The following is an 18,455-nucleotide window of genomic DNA, read 5'->3' as shown; positions in this document are numbered from 1 at the left end:
TATGAAATCTAGTTTCTAGGAAAACTGGTGGGAAAAATCACCCCGTACGTTCGGTCCTTACCAAACCACGCTCTGTGTTAACCGCATCGACTCGCGCGCAGAATTTTGTGATCGATTTTTGTGATTTTTTGAGTTACTGTGTTTTACGATGCAGCCGTCGTTGCCGTTGGCGTGTTTTTTGTCGATGATACGTGAGTTTGTTTTGTTTTTTGGAAGTTATCTGAATGATATCTGTTGGATAGTGGATAAGGAAGCGAGCTTCACCCGGAATCCTCAACCGCTATCTTAAAACTACTGTTTGTATATTAAAAGAGGATTTTCTCAGTGAAAAAGAAAAGCAATTTTAGCAGTTATGTTTTACTAGCTTTTGCCCACGGATTCACCCGAAATTTTGTCAGTCACAGAAAAAATGTCGCGCGCGTCCCTGTTTCAAAAACCGGGATAAAAACTATCCTATGTCCTTTCCAGGGTCTCAAACTATATCTATGCCTTTCATCAAAATCAGTTCAGTGGTTTAGGCGGGAAAACGTGACAGACAGACAGAGTTACTTTCGCGTTTGTAGTGTTAGTAGGGATTTTCTAAAATGTATGCTAGGCCAGACGGGCTGGGGAGGCCTGATGTTCGCATATTTGTCCCTTAGTCGCCTCTTACGACATCCACGGGAAGAGGGGGAGTATTAGAATAAAATAAAATTAAAACAAAAACTGGTCTGTCTGTAATAAACCTAATAAAGTAAGAGTTAGTACTTACTTATTAGTAAAGAAATACTAACTACAAGGTTGATTTTATTACTAAATGACCACTAACTTATACTGGTACACTTTTTTTACAAAGTTCATGACACCCATAGTGGCCAAAAAATTTACAACTTAACTTTATTTCAATTGTAACAAAGACGCGATGCGAACTTTTTAGCTACTTTGGGAAAACTCAATGTCGAAATCAATGGGGTATAGAAGTTATAGACTGATAAGTTTGTATGAAAAAGTCATGGGTTACTTGTGATTTTTACCAGTTTTATTTATTTTCACTGATTTTACTGACCTATTTAGTCTCAATCGATTCTGGTCACTTTAAATTTAAAGAGGCCAAAAGAAAATCCCGTCGTTCTGTGACAGAAGGCACAAATGCGCGAAGCCATAGGAAATAACTAGCTTATAAATTGAGACATATCCAAGTGTTACTTACAAACGGTACATTAATTGATGCACTTACATAAGCGCATAGCAGTTTATTATGAAATATCTCGCGCCAAATACGTGGCCCTCCAAGCGTTGCGATTGAAAAAAAAAAACGATGATTTTTTGTTGCACTCGCTTGTTTTTAATGCACCATAATAAGTGTTGTTGATGGTTTTTTAATGGAATTATTGTCTTGATTGGATGTTAGGAAATATACTTATTTAATGTACGTATGTACCTAAGCGCGACTTCGTACGCGTGAAAATAGTTTGAATAATGTTTCCCATTTTTGCAACATTTTTCTTTACTGGTCTGCCCCTATTGGCTGTAGGGTGACGTTATACAGCATTAAGCCTTCCTCGATAAATAGGCTATCCAACTCAAAAATAATTTTTCAAATTGGACCAGTAGTTCCTGATATTAGTGCGTTCAAGCAAACAAAGCGGCCCGCCCCGACTTCGTCAGGGTTGTATAATAACAAAAAAAAAATAGAATAATATAACTTATGTTTATCAGAAAAAAATTGAAATAAAATCCCGCGATAACAGATAACTAAAATATTGGAAGAAACGGAAGAATTATGAAGGAATTTAATTTTAAAATTAACTCCGCCATCTCCCGCAGTTGACACCTCACGTCACACAACGTATATTGAAGGTCTATTCCATTTTGATCACCTGGGTGATCAAATCCAATAGGTGACCAAAGGACACCAAAATGTCTCCTGGAGTCCATTTTGATCAAATTCAGGTGATCAGAGTGGAATACACCAGATTGAATAGGATAGGGTAACAAAAGGAAGAAAAACTTAAAAACTTTGAAAATTTTCAACATTTATAAATATGAGAAACATGTCCTCATTATGGGCTATTACAATATCCACAGCGATAAAGTTACGAAAGGAACCACGAAGCATGCGACAGAGCATCGTTGCAAATTTTATGCTGTACCTCACCTACATATGGTTGGTACACTCGGCCACAAATAGTCGTGTAATAAACTAGCTGTGCCCGCGGCTTCATACGCGTAAAATAGACTATTTGACACCATTCCCCAATAATTCGAAATCAGTACTTAAAAAAATACCACTTCAGTCTGGTCCGGAATTTTAAAATACCTGTAAAATTAAAATTTTTGGTTTCATTGTAATTGAAAAAAGTAGTTTAATTGAGTTGAAATCTATGGGAGTCTCGTTTTGACAGTTTTAAAAAGTACGTCAATTGATTGGTGGTGTCAACACGTCTATTATACTGGGACGTGTGTAAAACCTTTTTAAATGCCTAATCGATGGCTCCTACGTATAAGGGCGAAACTGCCGCTTACTCCTTTTTCAAATTATTTAAGCAATGATTTCACTTTGCTCTAATCTATAACATCAGTAAGAAAAAAAATTTTTTTTCCATTAGATACAAAATAAAATTTTAGGCAATTAGGCGTATGTGCAAAACTACGCCACGTATAAAGCCCAATCATACGATTCGTCAATCTATACGAGTAGTTGCTTACATAAACATATATTTTTTATAATCCAAATCTTAAATAAAGCCATGAAAATATTTAGCAAATTGTTTTATTTATAAATTATGACACATTATATAGTTATTTAATTTTTAGCGTTAAGAGTCGCATCTCAAACTAATTTGAAAATTATAAATAACTTGAAAAAATCGAACTGCCTAAGGCATCGTGGGTTTAATTCCCGCCTTAGGCAGTTCGATTTTTTCAAGTTATTTATAATTTTTAAAAATATGACACATTATGTTAAAAGGCCTAACTAAACCTCGAGCACAGTATATGGGCGTATTTGCGTTAAACGTAATAACGATACATTAAACAACTTTTTCTAACTGATTTATTATTGATATAGCACATGATAACAATTAAAATAATTACATGCATAAATAAAGAGAGTAATCGCTTAAAATATTATATTTATGTTGTCATTTAAGTCTCTTTACGTTGAACAATATACATGAAATTATAGAAATATGACGACGTAAAAGGGCAATGCGTAAAATCTCAAAATATATAAGAAAAATATAAAAATTGATAACAGCAGTAGCAAAAGCATTACATGTTAAGGCTAAATGTGAAATTTCATTAAATTCGTTTCAGTAGGTCAGAAGATATGACCCAAAAATATGGTTCTGGCCACTTAAATGGCTCTCCTGTAAAATCTATTTTTTCACTTACGCCAGTATACGTAGGAGCCATCGAATTGCAACTTTTGATTCCATTTTTAAACAAGAAATAGACGCTCGTGAGCATAAAAGAACTGGCTATCTTGCCTCCAACTGCCGAAACACAACAACGCTGTTAACATTGTTGCTATGGCGACAGACTAATGTAATATGGTGGTAAAGCCTGGTCCGTGAGCACGTAGAATTTTGTCCAATGACCCCAAGCTACCCATCCTTATCGCTCGCGCGTAATTATATTGCTGTCGCGACTGTGCGACGCGCGCCCGCAGTTAGTGTGCGAGCTTAGCTTAAAAAAATACCACCAACCAATACTCCAAAATTTCGCCCCTAATCTTCTTTAACATAAAAATGAATCGCAAAATGTGTAAGCGCATAACTCAACAACGCCTGGACCAATTTTACCAATTCTTTTTTTTAATGATCGTAGAAGTCCAAGGATGGCTTACGGCGAGAAAAATTTGAATAATTTCCAGGATAACCCCTCTTTTTTAAACGCGTGCGAAGCCGCGGTCGGAAAGCTAGTGTGAATTAAATAAAACCAGAGTCTGAGATAGGTGGTCTTACCAAAAGACCACATAGTCTATGACAACTTGCAAACAAATATTGCTGTTAACTGTACCGCTGCAACGCGGTGGTTTCGGTTATTGGCCATTGTGTGAGAGTTGCACAAAATTCAAATGCACACTAACCGATAGCAATAATGGTAAGTCTAAATATATATGTATATTGTATAACTCAAAGGTGACTGACTGACTGACTGACTAACATAGTGATCTGTCAACGCACAGCCCAAACCACTGGACGGATCGGGCTGAAATTTGGCATGCAGGTAGATGTTATGACTTAGGCATCCGCTAAGAAAGGGGGTAAAACGGGATCCACGCTTACGAAGTCGCGGGCGGCCGCTAGTATACCATAAAGATGTATTCACATTCTACTACATAACTTTACTGAACTGTACCAAAAGAGTAGAAAATGACCACCCTCACTCTTCCCGTGGATGTCGTAGGCGACTAAGGTACTAATGCCCGTTTTCACCATCAACCCCTAAATCTATATCTATATATATGTCAACGTGAAATTGTGAACTCTGTCAGTTTATAATATAACGCGTTAGATTGTAAACTAACAGTGGGTTAGGTTAGGTTAGATTGTAATTTAACTACGTCAGATTATAATCTGACGGAATTCACAATTTTACGGTGACATATATAAAAGAAAGTCGTGTTAGTTACTCTACTTATAACTCAAGAACGGCTAAACCGATTTAGCTGAAAATTGTCAGGGAGGTAGTTTAGAGCCAGGAGAAGGACATAGGATATTCGAAATAAAAAAAAGTCTGCTTATTTATTGCCATTAAGGCGGAACAAAGTTCGCCGGGTCAGCTAGTTTTCTATGAAAACAAAATTCCTGTTGTGTATAGGCGTCACTTAAAAATTTGCGAGTGATGGTGAAAACGGGCATAATATGCGTACTTCAGGCCTCCCCAACCCGTCTGGCCAGCGTGGGGAGTGTAGGACAAATCCTCTTGCCTCTGGTACATTAGAGAGGGTCGTGCTCCAGCAGTGGAGACTACATGACCTGATGATGAATGGTTTAATAATTCCCCATTTCTTGTTTCTTCCTGTCCAAACTCAGTCGCCACTTACGTCATTTAAGCACTAACATAACACCAGTTTTCTAGTCATCTGGACACACCGGTATGTCTAAATACGGGTTGTATTGCATTATGTTATGTAATTGTATGTATAAAAGTTGTTAGGAACTTGATAAACTGTTTGGAATATATGTGTCACAGTGAGAACTAAAATTAATCATGGTATTTTTAATGTAAATCCTTCCTACTAATATTATAAATGCGAAAGCTTGGATGTCTGGATGTTTGTTACTCTTTCACGCAAAAACTACTAAACGGATTTTGATCAAACTTTACAGTATTATCTAAATCTAAATATATAAAAGGAGAAACTGACTGACTGACTGACAGATCAACGCACAGCCTAAACGGCTAAACGTAGGCACTTGAAATTTGGAAGAGACGTAGCTTAGGTACCGTAGAGGTGCACTAAGAAAGGAATTCCCGAAATTCCCACGGGAACGGGATTTAGCGGGAAAAATGGGATTCACGCGTACGAAGTCGCGGGCAGCCGCTAGTATACATATAAAAGGAGAAACTGACTGACTGACTGACTGACATATCAACGCACAGCCTAAACGGCTAAACGTAGGCACTTGAAAGGAAGGGACGTAGGTACCGTAGAGGTGCACTAAGAAAGGAATTCCCGAAATTCCCACGGGAACGGGCCCCTAAGGGGGTAAAACGGGATCCATGCGTACGAAGTCGCGGGCGGCCGCTAGTTGTTTATAGCCCAGAATAACATATAGGCTATAATTTATGACGATCTGTGACAAACTAAAATTCACGCGGGTGAAGCCGCGAGCAAAAGCTAGTTAATAAATGATGCAATATTTTCGCAGTGTACTTTTTTGGAGTCGTTTTTTTGCTTTTTAGTACATCTTGCCTAACCTTCTTGTTGGCCATATACGCAACTAAAGTCACAGAAAGCAAAATCTGCAGTTCCGTCTAGATGACTTTGTTTTTCGAAACCGATATTGATAAAATTGAAATAAGACTGAAACATTAGTTTTTCAATAAAAAAAAAATCATTTTTTTGGACGGAGTTCTGAAGTAAGAAACGTACAAAAAACCTTTTTTTTAAACTTGACTAAAGGAAAAAGATATCCACCCACAAGGTGGACTGACGACATCATAATGGTAGCAGGAACTGCAGGAAGGCGCTGGACGCAGGCCGCTACCAACCGGGCAGCATGGAAAGCATTGGGGGAGGCCTATGTTCAGCAGTGGACGTCCTATGGCTGAGATGATGATGATGATGAAAGGAAAAAGATGCGAACATCAGGCCTCCCCCAACTCGTTTGCATTTGCCTCTGGTAAATTCGAGGGTCGTGCTCCTGCAGTGGAGACCATTTTCACCATCAATCCCTAATTTTTAGTGACCCCTTTGGTAAACCATAACAGGAATTTTGTTTTCTAAGAGTAGGCGCACACCGTTGATTTTTCGTCGGCCGATAGTTTAGTCGGGCAGTTGATCAGTATGGGCATGTATGGGAGTGCGCACACTACGCCGATTCGATTTGGCCGATTCTTCATACAATTTGAAATCGGGCACAACTATCGGCCAACTAAAAATCAACAGTGTGCGCCTACTCTAAGGGGTCACTTAAAAATTAGGGATTGATGGTGAAAACGGGCATAAATGACCTAAAGATGACATCATTCTGTTCCAGGGCCACCAGGGGTGCAGTTCGAGGATTCCCTGCTTCAGATACTGCCAGTGGATAAGACCAAATGCCCGTTTGTTAGAGACAACAACGATGTTGAGTTTAGACTATTTACTAGGTAAGTTTTGGCACTTTTTCTGTTTTGTTTGAGGCCGTCGAAAATTCGATTCTTGTTTGCTTTTTGAGATGAGTTTTCGTTAAAACAAAACGGCAATTAAATACTTGACACCACCGTCTGTTGATATACTTTTTATGAGCTGTAAAAACTGCTTTTTTCTGTAATTTCTTGTGTGTGTTAGAATAACCAATCAGATTCACGTTTTTCGACAACACCTGACCGCTTGTAGACTAAGAGCTAGTGAACGCCAAACCTACTGCTTGCCAGACAGTTTTTTTTCCAAAGCCACGATGACCCAAACTTCATGATTCACCAACATTCTATCCTATATTGGGAGCATACGCTGACAAACTTTCAGCTTGTATAAAATGACGTAGGTCTGGCGTTCACCAGCTCTAAGTCTAGCTTTGGTCCGGAAATCTAATTGGTTATTTATACAACCCACATCCGGGTTTATCGCAGATCGTCCCATTCGTATTTTGTACAATTCGTAAAATGGTCACACTCGGATAAAGTTAATGCCTACCATTTTTGAAACAATAGTTCAACTTGTAGGTTCAAAAAGTGTGACCACTTTGCGAATGGGACCGAATGCGAATGGGACGGTCTTCGTCAAACCCCTCTCATCTCTGCTTTGGAAACCGGGCCTAACTAATGGTATCGAATGCCCAATCTATACTAATATTATAAATGCGAAAGTAACTCTGTCTGTCAGTCTGTCTGTCACGCTTTCACGCCTAAACCACAGAACCGATTTTGATGAAATTTGGCATAGAAATAGTTTGAGTCCCGAGAAAGGACATTAGGATAGTTTTTATCCCGTTTTTTGAAACAGGGACGCGCGCGATATTTTTTTTCTGTGACAGACAAAATTCCACGCGGGCGAAGCCGCGGGCGGAAAGCTAGTTTCTTATAAAAGACCTTCAGACAGGCATTTGTATGTTACAGACACAACCCAACAGTGTACCAAGAGCTACGTATAGACGATGACGAGAGCCTGTTCGCTTCTCACTTCAACTTCCACGACCCGACGGTGGTGTACTTTGGAGCCTTTTTGGAGCAGCCAGACGATGGGAGCGGACTGCTAGTTAGAGAATGTGAGTAATCATCATCATTTCATAGGGCATCCACTGCTGAACACAGGTGCTACTTTCCCCCGGGACAAACTTGACCTTCACTGGTTGGGTTTTTATTGGCGGTCAAGCTGTAGATCCTGGCTACACAGGAGTTGCAGCGGTGGGAACGAGCGGTGGGAATAGTCCCGTGCTGAACATAAGCCTCCCCCAATGATTTCCATATCGTCCGGTTGGTAGCGGCCTGCATTCCGCGCCTTACTACTAGCTTTATGAGGTAGACGGTCCACCTAGTGGGGGGCCTACCCACACTACGTCTTCCAGCCCATGGTCGCCACTCGAAAACTTTTCTGCCCCAGCTGCTGCGAGCTATGTGTGTCCCTCCCACTGCCACTGGATTGTTAACCAGTGACTCAAGACAAAAGTCTTTGACCAGTGATCGTATACGGATTTGAGACGTGGTCGCTTACTATGGGTCTCGTAATAAAGCTCAAGGTCACCCAAAGGGCGATGGAGCGTGCTATGCTCGGAGTTTCCCTGTGTGATCAAATCAGAAATGAGGAGACCCGCAGGAGAACCAAAGTGACTGACAGCCTGCAGAATTGCTAAAATATTTGATTTGATATGGACTAATGTGCGTATTCACAAACATTACTATGAGGTCTCACAGTGCGCGTGGACGCACAGGGTCACACACGAACCAATCACAGAGCTCTATTCAACGCTCTGCGTTCGATTTGCTGCTTCACTTAAGCAAGCATCGTTTGTGAATACAGGTGTTAAATAAATGTTCTTGTCAACAGCCTACATGCTCCGTGGGGACAGCAACTTCATAATCCTGGACCTGAGCCGGCTGGAGGCCGGGCCGTGGTACTTCACGGCGGCGGAGAATACTTGGTACATCGGACAATTCGCCGCCAAGTTCGTGGACTACATGGTCTCCAGGTAAGCGAGATTGTTTCAGCCAAATGACGTCCACTGCTGGACAAAGACCTCCTCCAAGGATTTTTACAACGACCGGTATTGTGCTGACCGCATCCAGGCAATTTCTGCTACCAAGTTCCTGGACTATATGGTCTCCAGGTAAGATATCACATTAGCACATCATCTTTCGTTGTAAGACTATCAGACTTATTAATTTATTTTCAGGGGCCTGGACTTAAACAAGACGCACTTCATCGGGCACAGTCTGGGAGCTCAGTCCGCCGGTGTGGCTGGTTCCGCCTTGAAGTCGGGTAAGTTTTGAAATAAATGTACCTTGTACCCGTTCTGTTGTCTAGTTTTAGTTATTATCTTGCTGTGTACTTGCATCGAATAAATACTTTACTTTCTTTCTTTCTAAATACCTAGACTTGGGTATTTTATACTGACCTAGCTAGTTCCAAACTAAGCAGAGGGCCTAGTGTGAGTTTACATCAAACGCGCTCACTAGTGAACGCGTCAAAAAATGACATTAAATGTATGACGGATTGTACAGCGCCCCTAGCGGGAAACGTTCAAAAACTAAATTTTTCATACATTTTTTAAACGGGCTCACTAGTGAGCATCAACTCAGCCCACAGAGACTGTACTATGGGCACCAGCCAGACAAGTATTTGGATTATAATATATTATGTTGTGCATATGGCTTGCCCTTTCTACCACCACTAAGGGACAACATTATGGGCTGAGAAGAGAACCTACATATTGTAGTATAATTCTCTGATAGCAGTACAGAATCTACATATTGTAGCACAGTTCACTTATAATAGCACAGAATGTACATATTGTAGCACAGTTCACTAATAGTAGCACAGAATGTACATATTACAGCACAGTTCACTGACAGCAGCACAGAACCTACATATTGCAGCACAGTTCACTTATAGTCGCACAGAATCTACATTTGAAGCCACGATAGCCGAACGGTGAAGGGGTCGGACTGGCCGACTCGTGATCCGGGGAACTCGGGTTCGGTCCCCGCCGCTCGACTATTGTGGTGAGTTCACTCGTAATACAAGTTTGGCTTTGGTCACAGAGCAAAGCTGTGCTACAATATGTAGGTTCTTGGTACTCACAGAAACTACATATTGTAGCACAGTTCACTTATAGTAGCACAGAATCTACATATTGTAGCAGTTCTCTGATACAGTTCTGTTTCTGTAGTGATAGTGACTGAGTTTATAGTGTCTATCAATAAATGACTGAGTTATAGTGTCTATCAATAGTGACTGAGTTTCTTGCGCTGCTTCTTCTCAGCACTGGCCCATTTATTGTCCCGAAGCAGTGGTAGGGTTAATACTGGGACGTGTAAAAGTGCTTTTTAAAAGCCTGTTTGCAAAAATAAATGAGTTTTATGAGTTTTTAGTGGAGACTGAATGACCTGATGATGTTCACAGGCCGCGTCTCCAGGATCACCGGTCTGGATCCGGCGCTGCCGCTGTTCGACAAGCTACCCCTATCGCAGAGACTGGACCCATCTGACGCGAAATTCGTGGACGTTATTCACACAGATGCTGGGATATTTGGTATGTATTGTTAATAATGCAGACTATAAATTAAAAGAGTATTTATAAGGTCACCTCCAAAACACAGACGAAATTTTAATAGGGCATCTAATTATATTAGAAAAATTGGGCCCTAGCATTAAAACAAAAAAAAAATAGGCTAGTTTCTGTTTTTACTTTTCCTAACAAACTAAATGTAATATTTTGCCCTCTCTGTCATTTTCACATTATTTACATAAGCTGCCGGACGTGACGTCCTTGTACACGGATGCACTGTCTGGCACGATCGGTGCCATGCTTCCGGACCGCACTGAGCACTTCGGGTCCACTCGACATAACATCAAAAAATCTCGAAAACTAGCATTGTAAAAATATGGTTGTATTATTTAAAACGAATTAATTTAAGATGTTTTATTTGTCCCTTAAATCTCGTCTGTCTTTTGGAGGTGACCTTATTTATCACTGCAATATCAGTGTTTAGGTAGATAAATGCCGTCGTCCGTACATTACTACAAGTGCATTCCACAGGTGTTGTCCAAAGTTTTGCGCTACATCAATTACTCATTAAATTCGTTGCGGGTTCATTAACAGATTAACTTTCCCCGGGACAAACTTGACCTTCATTGGTTAGGTTTTTATTGGCGGTAAAGCTGCAGATCTTGGCTACACAGGAGTTGCAGCGGTGGGAACGAGAGGTGGGAATAGTCTCTAAACTATCATTTTCCGTTAAAACTAACGACTATGCGTTCATTTGATAGCAATAGCGTCGACCACGTATATTTCAGGTGCACTTTGAGTGTAATTTTCTTAGTTTGTGACTTATTATAATTTATTTAGGTTTAACTGGGACGTAAAACTTAAAACCATTATTGCAAAAAAAGATTGTCATTTTATGTTTTTTCAATGTATAAATAATTAGGGAAGTCCTATATGTTTAGCACTGAAGGTCCTGTGGACATCGTATTGATGATGATGTTTTTACAGGCTTCAAAACCCCAATTGGGCACGTGGACTTCTACCCCAACGGTGGGATTAGTCCTCAACCTGGGTGCGAACTCGAAGTGGTGCTACATGAGCAAAGATTTCTCAACAAATGTGAGTATCATTATAATATGCTTTAATATTAAAAAACGACTTACTTTTTGGATTCGTTTATTATGGTGGTTATATCACGATGTTGACTAATTTTTAATAACTTTTCTAATAATTTTATAAATGACATAATAATAATATTATAAACTTTACATTTCTTAAATAAAACATTTAACTAACTTTCTTATAGTTGTCCTTACATAACTTAGCGCATAACTGAGTCAGTGCCTGAGGTATGAGGGCGACACGGGAGTGGTGTGACATTGGCATATTAACAAATCTGACGTCTCGCCGTTTGACATTACAAAAAGACACACCCTCCTGTGCCACTTTCATACCTCAGACACTGACTCAGCCTATAGTAATTTGTATACTTTGTATTACTAATATTCCTTATAAAAAAAGCTTCCTTTCCTCAATTAACTTAACTAACTAACCAGTTCCCATCTAACCAGTCTTCTGCAGCCACTGGCGTTCATACCAGTTCTACAGCGAGTCTGTGATCCGGCCGAAGGCATTCGTGGCCACCGCGTGCGGATCGTGGAGGCAATACAAGCGCGGCCTGTGCGCTGCACAGCACAGTATCCATATGGGATACGGAGTTGATAGAACGTGAGACGATTGTACTTGTTATAGCACAGAGCATTAGCACAGTAGCACATAGCACAATCAATCAAAATCAATCAATCAATAAGTGATCAGGTTCTATCCAAGCGGGGAGTGTGCGCTGCACAGCACAGTATCCATTTAGGGTACCGAGTTAATAGAATGTGGACGATTTTTGATTTAGCACAGTTCACTGAATGTAGCACAGTAGCACATAGCACAATCATAAGTGAGGAAAACTGTTTTATACATGCATGGCCTGTGCGCTGCACAGCACAGTATCCATATGGGATACGGAGTTGATAGAACGTAAGAAGATTTTTGATGTAGCACAGTACCGCACTCTATATTGTAGCACAGTTCACTGATAATAGCACAGAGTGTACATACAGTAGCACAGTTCACTGAGATTAGAATATAGCACATTCATAAGTGTTTTTTTCTTTTTTTTTATAAGTGAGCGGAATGAGTATCATTATTGCTTTATACAAGCGGAGACTGTACGCAGCATAGCACAGTATTCATATGGGATACGGATTTGATAGAAAGTGAGACGATTGAACTTTTAGTAGCGCAGTTCACTGATAATACCACAATTATAAATAAGGAGGAGCAAAGCTGTTTTATACAAGCGCGGACTGTGCGCTGCACAGCACAGTATCCATATGGGATACGGAGTTGATAGAACGTGAGACGATTTTTGATGTAGCACAGTTTACTGGTAGTAACACAGTTCACTGGTAGTAGCACAATTAGTACACATTATAGCACAGTTTACTGAAAGGAGCACAATCATAAGTGAGCGGGAGGAAAATAGTATTATTTGTTTTATACGAGCGGGGACTGTGCGCTGCACAGTACAGTATCAAACGTGAGATGACTGTACTTATTGTAGCACAGTATTGCACAACTACATTTTGTAGCACAATTCTTTGATAATAGCACAAATCACAATCATAAATGATAAGGAGGCAATGCAAGCGCGGCAGGGCGCTGCACAGCACAGTATCTATATGAGATACGGAGTTGATAGATCGTGAGATAATTGTACCTCTTGTAGCACAGTTCACTGGTAGCACAGATTTTACATATTGCAGCACAGTTTACTGCGCATAGCACAATGATATGCGGGCAGGAGGAAATGGTAATAATTGTATTGTATAAGCGATGATTGTGGTCCTCGTATATTTGTGTAATATTAAGTGGACGTCCTATGGCTGAGATGATGATGATGATGATCATGGTTAATGAAATGCATTTTGAGTACTAACCGCCAGTTGGTACCATGGCGTAGAAGCTGTGGTTACTTTTGAGCTTAATGTTTTTTTAATTAATAAACCTAACATAACACACTAAAACACTAACAACCACACTAATGATACATATTACAAAATTGACTTCTATGACTTGACAGTATTATTTTATTTAATATTCACTTATTCTCGCCATTTCGCACTATTTCAGGTGACAAAAACGCACAACCACAAGGTTTCTACGTCTACCACCTCACATCGAACACAAAAAAGAACATACTAGAAGAAAAACTACGGGAATTCTTCACATACATCAACTTTCTGAGAGACACTGAAAACTCATCACCGTACACAACAGAATCTGATGATGAAATACCTAAATCATCACCTAAATTGGCCGCAGTTCGAAAGTATAAACTTTTACAACAAAACAATAAGAAAAATAATAATAAAATTGTCGAGAGTAAAACAGAAATAAATATAGATAATACACAAGAAGATACAGATGTGTTTGTAAAAGAAACCTCTTATAAAAGAGAGAAAAGAATCAGCAGTAATATTGAAGTAATTAACACAAATGATGCAACCAACAAAACTACTTTAAAAGACGCGATCACTACACCAAAAGACACAGACACTACATCAGATCAGAAGACTACAAATACAGTAAAACTACAAGACAATACTATGGACCAGAAAACTACAAAAACAGTAGAACTACAAGACAACACTACATTAGATCAGATGAGTACCGAAACAGTAAAACTACAAAACACTACAGCAGACCAGAAAACTACAAAAACAGTAAAACTACCAAGGCAGAAGCGTTTTATATCTTTATTCAGAAACAACGATAACGACAGTGATAATTTACTATTCAGAATGCTAGAATTCTTAATGAAACACAGAAGGAATTTCATACCAGTCGTAACTGTGATGAGAGAGATAAATACCCTAGTTAAAAGTGCGAATGGAGAGTTGAACCATTTTTCTAAAGAAAGGAATAATTATATAGGTGGTTATCCACCGGTGTCTGATATAAAATACGACTTGGAATTAGGGAATGAGTCTAAAATTCTGGGACTGTTGAAAAGACTGCTAGGTTTGGGTCCTAAAGGCGGGAGACTGAGCGTTAATGGTAGGAAGTAAGGTAAAGTAAAGTAAGTAATGTTTATTTCTCACCAACATAACAGATAATATTATGATAACAAACAATCAGTAAAAACAAAGTAAGAATGTTAGTGGGTTGATACCTGAACTAGGAAGATTCCTGTGTCTCAGGTTACCAACCCTCCACCCCATACAATGGTCTATGTTATAAATAAATAGATTATATTAACATTTAAGAAAATAACAATTATCAAAGTATGTATGAGAATTTTTAAGGTAGAAAAAAACAAAATTTCGACACATTATTAAAAGTATTAAAAATATTATGCGGGTAGTATGCAAAAACTTACTCATGTATGGCAGCAGCTACTTCGCCCGGGTAAAAAAGTATTGCTTGTGGTACAAGTTATGAGCTGTTGGCTTGATCTAAAATTAATGGCGGAGCTGTGTTTACAATACAATAAATATTTTTAAAGTAAAGGTAAAGATATTTTTTGTTAAAAATTAGTATGTTTTTTAAAGAAAGAAAGAAGTATTTGAGTGTGGGTTGCATTTTCATCATAGAACTATAGATCAAGCGCATAACTCAGTGTGTAGTACTCTCTAGTGCCTGTGGTATAGGAGCCACATGGGAGCATATAGACCCAATACACTGAACTGTCCCACCCGTGACATTGACAGGGGGGCGCCACCGTCAATACCAGATCATCATCAACTCAGCCATAGGACGTCCACTGCTGAACATAGGCCTCCCCCAATGCTTTCCATGCGTCCTGCTTTATGATGTCGTCGGTCCACCTTGTGGGTGGACGTCCCGGAAATACCAGATCGCTGGTTCCAATTTTTGCCATGTTGTGTTGGAATTTAGTTAAATGATGGTGAAGTCCCCCTGTCAATGAGTTTGGTGGAACATTTCAATGTAGGTCATCTATACCAGTCTGAATCAAATCAGTCTCAAGTTGCTGACATTTGACGTCACAAAAACACCCTCCCGTACCGCTCCCATACCTCAGGCACTAACTCAGGGAAGCACTAAACCAATAAATATGGAATTTGAGTATGGAATTTAACATTTTATGTGTTTTTTCAGAGCTCGCGGCATTTTCTTCTTGATGACGCGTCGCCAGTCGCCATATTCGATAGAATAATTTTAATTCTAATTAAAATCGAAGTAAAAATGCAAAGTACAGTCGACCGCACATCAGAGTAACTAAAATCCTGTCGCCGAGCACATAAACCTTCGTCCAATGACCGCAAGCTACCCATCCTTGTCGCTCGCCCGTAATTATATTGCTGTCGCGCGGGCACACTCAATGCGGCCGCCCGTCGTACAGTCGCGACAGCAATATAATTACCCGCGAGCGATAAGGATGGGTAGCTTGGGGTCATTGGACGAAATTCTATCTGCTCGGCGACCGGACTTTAAAGAGTCCTTAGAGTACAGTCAGCGTCAAATAGTTCGTGACACGCAAAGCGAGCAAAAAGTTGACAACACAACCTTATTCCAATTGTAACAAAGACGTGTTGCGAACTTTTTGACTACTTTGGGTGTCACAAACTATTTGATGCTGACTGTTCTAGTGTCATTTTGATGCGCCATCGTCGGTACTTTGAAGCGATTTTATAACAAAAGTATAAATATGAATGAAAACTCAAACTGGATTTTAAGACATTGATTTTGAAAACAAATTGTATGAATGATTCTTATATTTAATTATTAATTATGTTTCTGTACTATAAATAAAATAGTTAAATCAAATTAGAACTCGTTTAAGTTTTAGTTTTGAATTGTAAGTTTTTGGTTACCATTTAGTTTTATTTTAGCCGTAATATATTTATATTTTGTAATATATTTCTGTTTTATTTCATGACAACACTTATTTGATTCGAATTAAAATAAAACTGAAAACATATCGATCTTTTTATCATAATAATGCAACGATTTCAATCATATATTTTTTTACAAACGAGGACTTCTAAGTCAAACTTCTAGTATGATGCGGCGACTGCCTTGTACACGCGGCTGCCCTGTATAAGTGACCGCCCTGACAGCCCTCTAAGTAACTGGCCTGTAAGCGACTGCCCTGTAAGTGAGTGCCCTGTTGCCCTGTAAGCGACTGACCTGTACGCGCCTTGGAGCCATACGACGCACCAGCGGGCAACTGCCCTGTATTGTCTAAGTCACTGCCCTGTATTAAGTGACTCATGTCTAAGTCACTGCCCTGTACAAGTGACAGCCCTGTAAGTGACTGCCCTGTATAAGTGAGTGCCCTGTAAGTGTCTTCTCTGTATAAGTGAGTGCCCTGTAAGTGACTTAAGTGACTGCTATGTAAGTGACTACCCTATAAGTGACTTAAGTGACTGCCCTGTAAATGACTTAAGTGACTGCCCTGTAAGTGACTGGCCTGTAAGTGACTTAAGTGACTGCCCTGTAAGTGACTTAAGCGACCGACCTGTACATATGGTGCGGGTGCAGCAGCGAGCCCAGTACCAGCGAGTGCAGGTGCACCGGGCGTATGCAGCGCGACAGCAACGCGCCCTGGAGCCCTACGACGCACCAGCGGGCGACTGCTCTGTATAAGTGACTCATGTCTACGTCACTGCCTTGTATAAGTGACTCATCTCTAAGTGACTTCCTTGTATTAAGTGACTCATGTAAAAGTGACTTCCCTGTATAAGTGAGAACCCTGTAAGTGACTGCCCTGTAAGTGACTTAAGTGACTGCCCTGTACGTGACTTAAGTGAGTGCCCTGCAAGTGACTTAAGTGACTGCCCTGTAAGTGACTTAAGTGACTGCTATGTAAGTGACTTAAGTGACTGCCCTGTAAATGACTTAAGTGACTGCCCTGTAAGTGAGTTAAGTGACTGACCATGTAAGTGACTGCCCTGTAAATGACTTAAGTGACTGCCCTGTAAGTGACTAAAGTGACTGCCCTGTAAGTGACTAAAGTGACAGCCATGTAAGTGACTGCCCTGTAAGTGACTTAAGTGATTGCCCTGTAAGTGACTTAAGTGAGTGCCCTGTAAGTGACTTAAGCGACTGACCTGTACATATGGTGCGGGTGCAGCAGCGAGCCCAGTACCAGCGAGTGCAGGTGCACCGGGCGTATGCAGCGCGACAGCAACGCGCCCTGGAGCCCTACGACGCACCAGCGGGCGACTGCTCTGTATAAGTGACTCATGTCTACGTCACTGCCTTGTATAAGTGACTCATCTCTAAGTGACTTCCTTGTATTAAGTGACTCATGTATAAGTGACTTCCCTGTATAAGTGAGTGCCCTGTAAGTGACTTAAGCGACTGACCTGTACATATGGTGCGGGTGCAGCAGCGAGCCCAGTACCAGCGAGTGCAGGTGCACCGGGCGTATGCAGCGCGACAGCAACGCGCCCTGGAGCCCTACGACGCACCAGCGGGCGACTGCTCTGTATAAGTGACTCATGTCTACGTCACTGCCTTGTATAAGTGACTCATCTCTAAGTGACTTCCTTGTATTAAGTGACTCATGTATAAGTGACTTCCCTGTATAAGTGAGTGCCCTGTAAGTGACTTAAGCGACTGACCTGTACATATGGTGCGGGTGCAGCAGCGAGCCCAGTACCAGCGAGTGCAGGTGCACCGGGCGTATGCAGCGCGACAGCAACGCGCCCTGGAGCCCTACGACGCACCAGCGGGCGACTGCTCTGTATAAGTGACTCATGTCTACGTCACTGCCTTGTATAAGTGACTCATCTCTAAGTGACTTCCTTGTATTAAGTGACTCATGTATAAGTGACTTCCCTGTATAAGTGAGAACCCTGTAAGTGAGTGCCCTGTAAGTGACTTAAGCGACTGACCTGTACATATGGTGCGGGTGCAGCAGCGAGCCCAGTACCAGCGAGTGCAGGTGCACCGGGCGTATGCAGCGCGACAGCAACGCGCCCTGGAGCCCTACGACGCACCAGCGGGCGACTGCTCTGTATAAGTGACTCATGTCTACGTCACTGCCTTGTATAAGTGACTCATCTCTAAGTGACTTCCTTGTATTAAGTGA

General features: G+C 40.6%; 1 protein-coding gene across 1 annotated transcript; it reads left to right on the top strand.

Moving 5' to 3' along the window:
* Positions 1–7,756: 7,756 nt before the first annotated feature.
* LOC135086187 (pancreatic lipase-related protein 3-like) lies at positions 7,757–16,274 on the top strand. Its single transcript, XM_063980989.1, has 7 exons — positions 7,757–7,901; positions 8,681–8,822; positions 9,027–9,112; positions 10,256–10,384; positions 11,348–11,458; positions 11,911–12,067; positions 15,515–16,274. The coding sequence occupies exons 2-7, from the start codon at positions 8,686–8,688 to the stop codon at positions 15,570–15,572; spliced, it is 678 nt and encodes a 225-aa protein (XP_063837059.1). The 5' UTR covers positions 7,757–7,901; positions 8,681–8,685; the 3' UTR covers positions 15,573–16,274.
* Positions 16,275–18,455: the final 2,181 nt, after the last annotated feature.

The sequence above is a fragment of the Ostrinia nubilalis genome, chromosome 30, assembly GCF_963855985.1.
Source record: "Ostrinia nubilalis chromosome 30, ilOstNubi1.1, whole genome shotgun sequence".
Classification (NCBI taxonomy): Eukaryota; Metazoa; Arthropoda; class Insecta; order Lepidoptera; family Crambidae; genus Ostrinia; species Ostrinia nubilalis.
This window is presented reverse-complemented; position numbering and strand designations above follow the sequence as displayed.

Excerpts from the sequence above, each read along its gene's own strand:
- LOC135086187 (XM_063980989.1), top strand. The coding sequence starts at position 8,686 with ATGCTCCGTGGGGACAGCAACTTCATAATCCTGGACCTGAGCCGGCTG. Across the intron at positions 9,113-10,255 it reads TGGTTCCGCCTTGAAGTCGG|GCCGCGTCTCCAGGATCACC; the intron begins GTAAGTTTTGAA and ends TGATGTTCACAG. Across the intron at positions 12,068-15,514 it reads GGATACGGAGTTGATAGAAC|AGCTCGCGGCATTTTCTTCT; the intron begins GTGAGACGATTG and ends GTGTTTTTTCAG.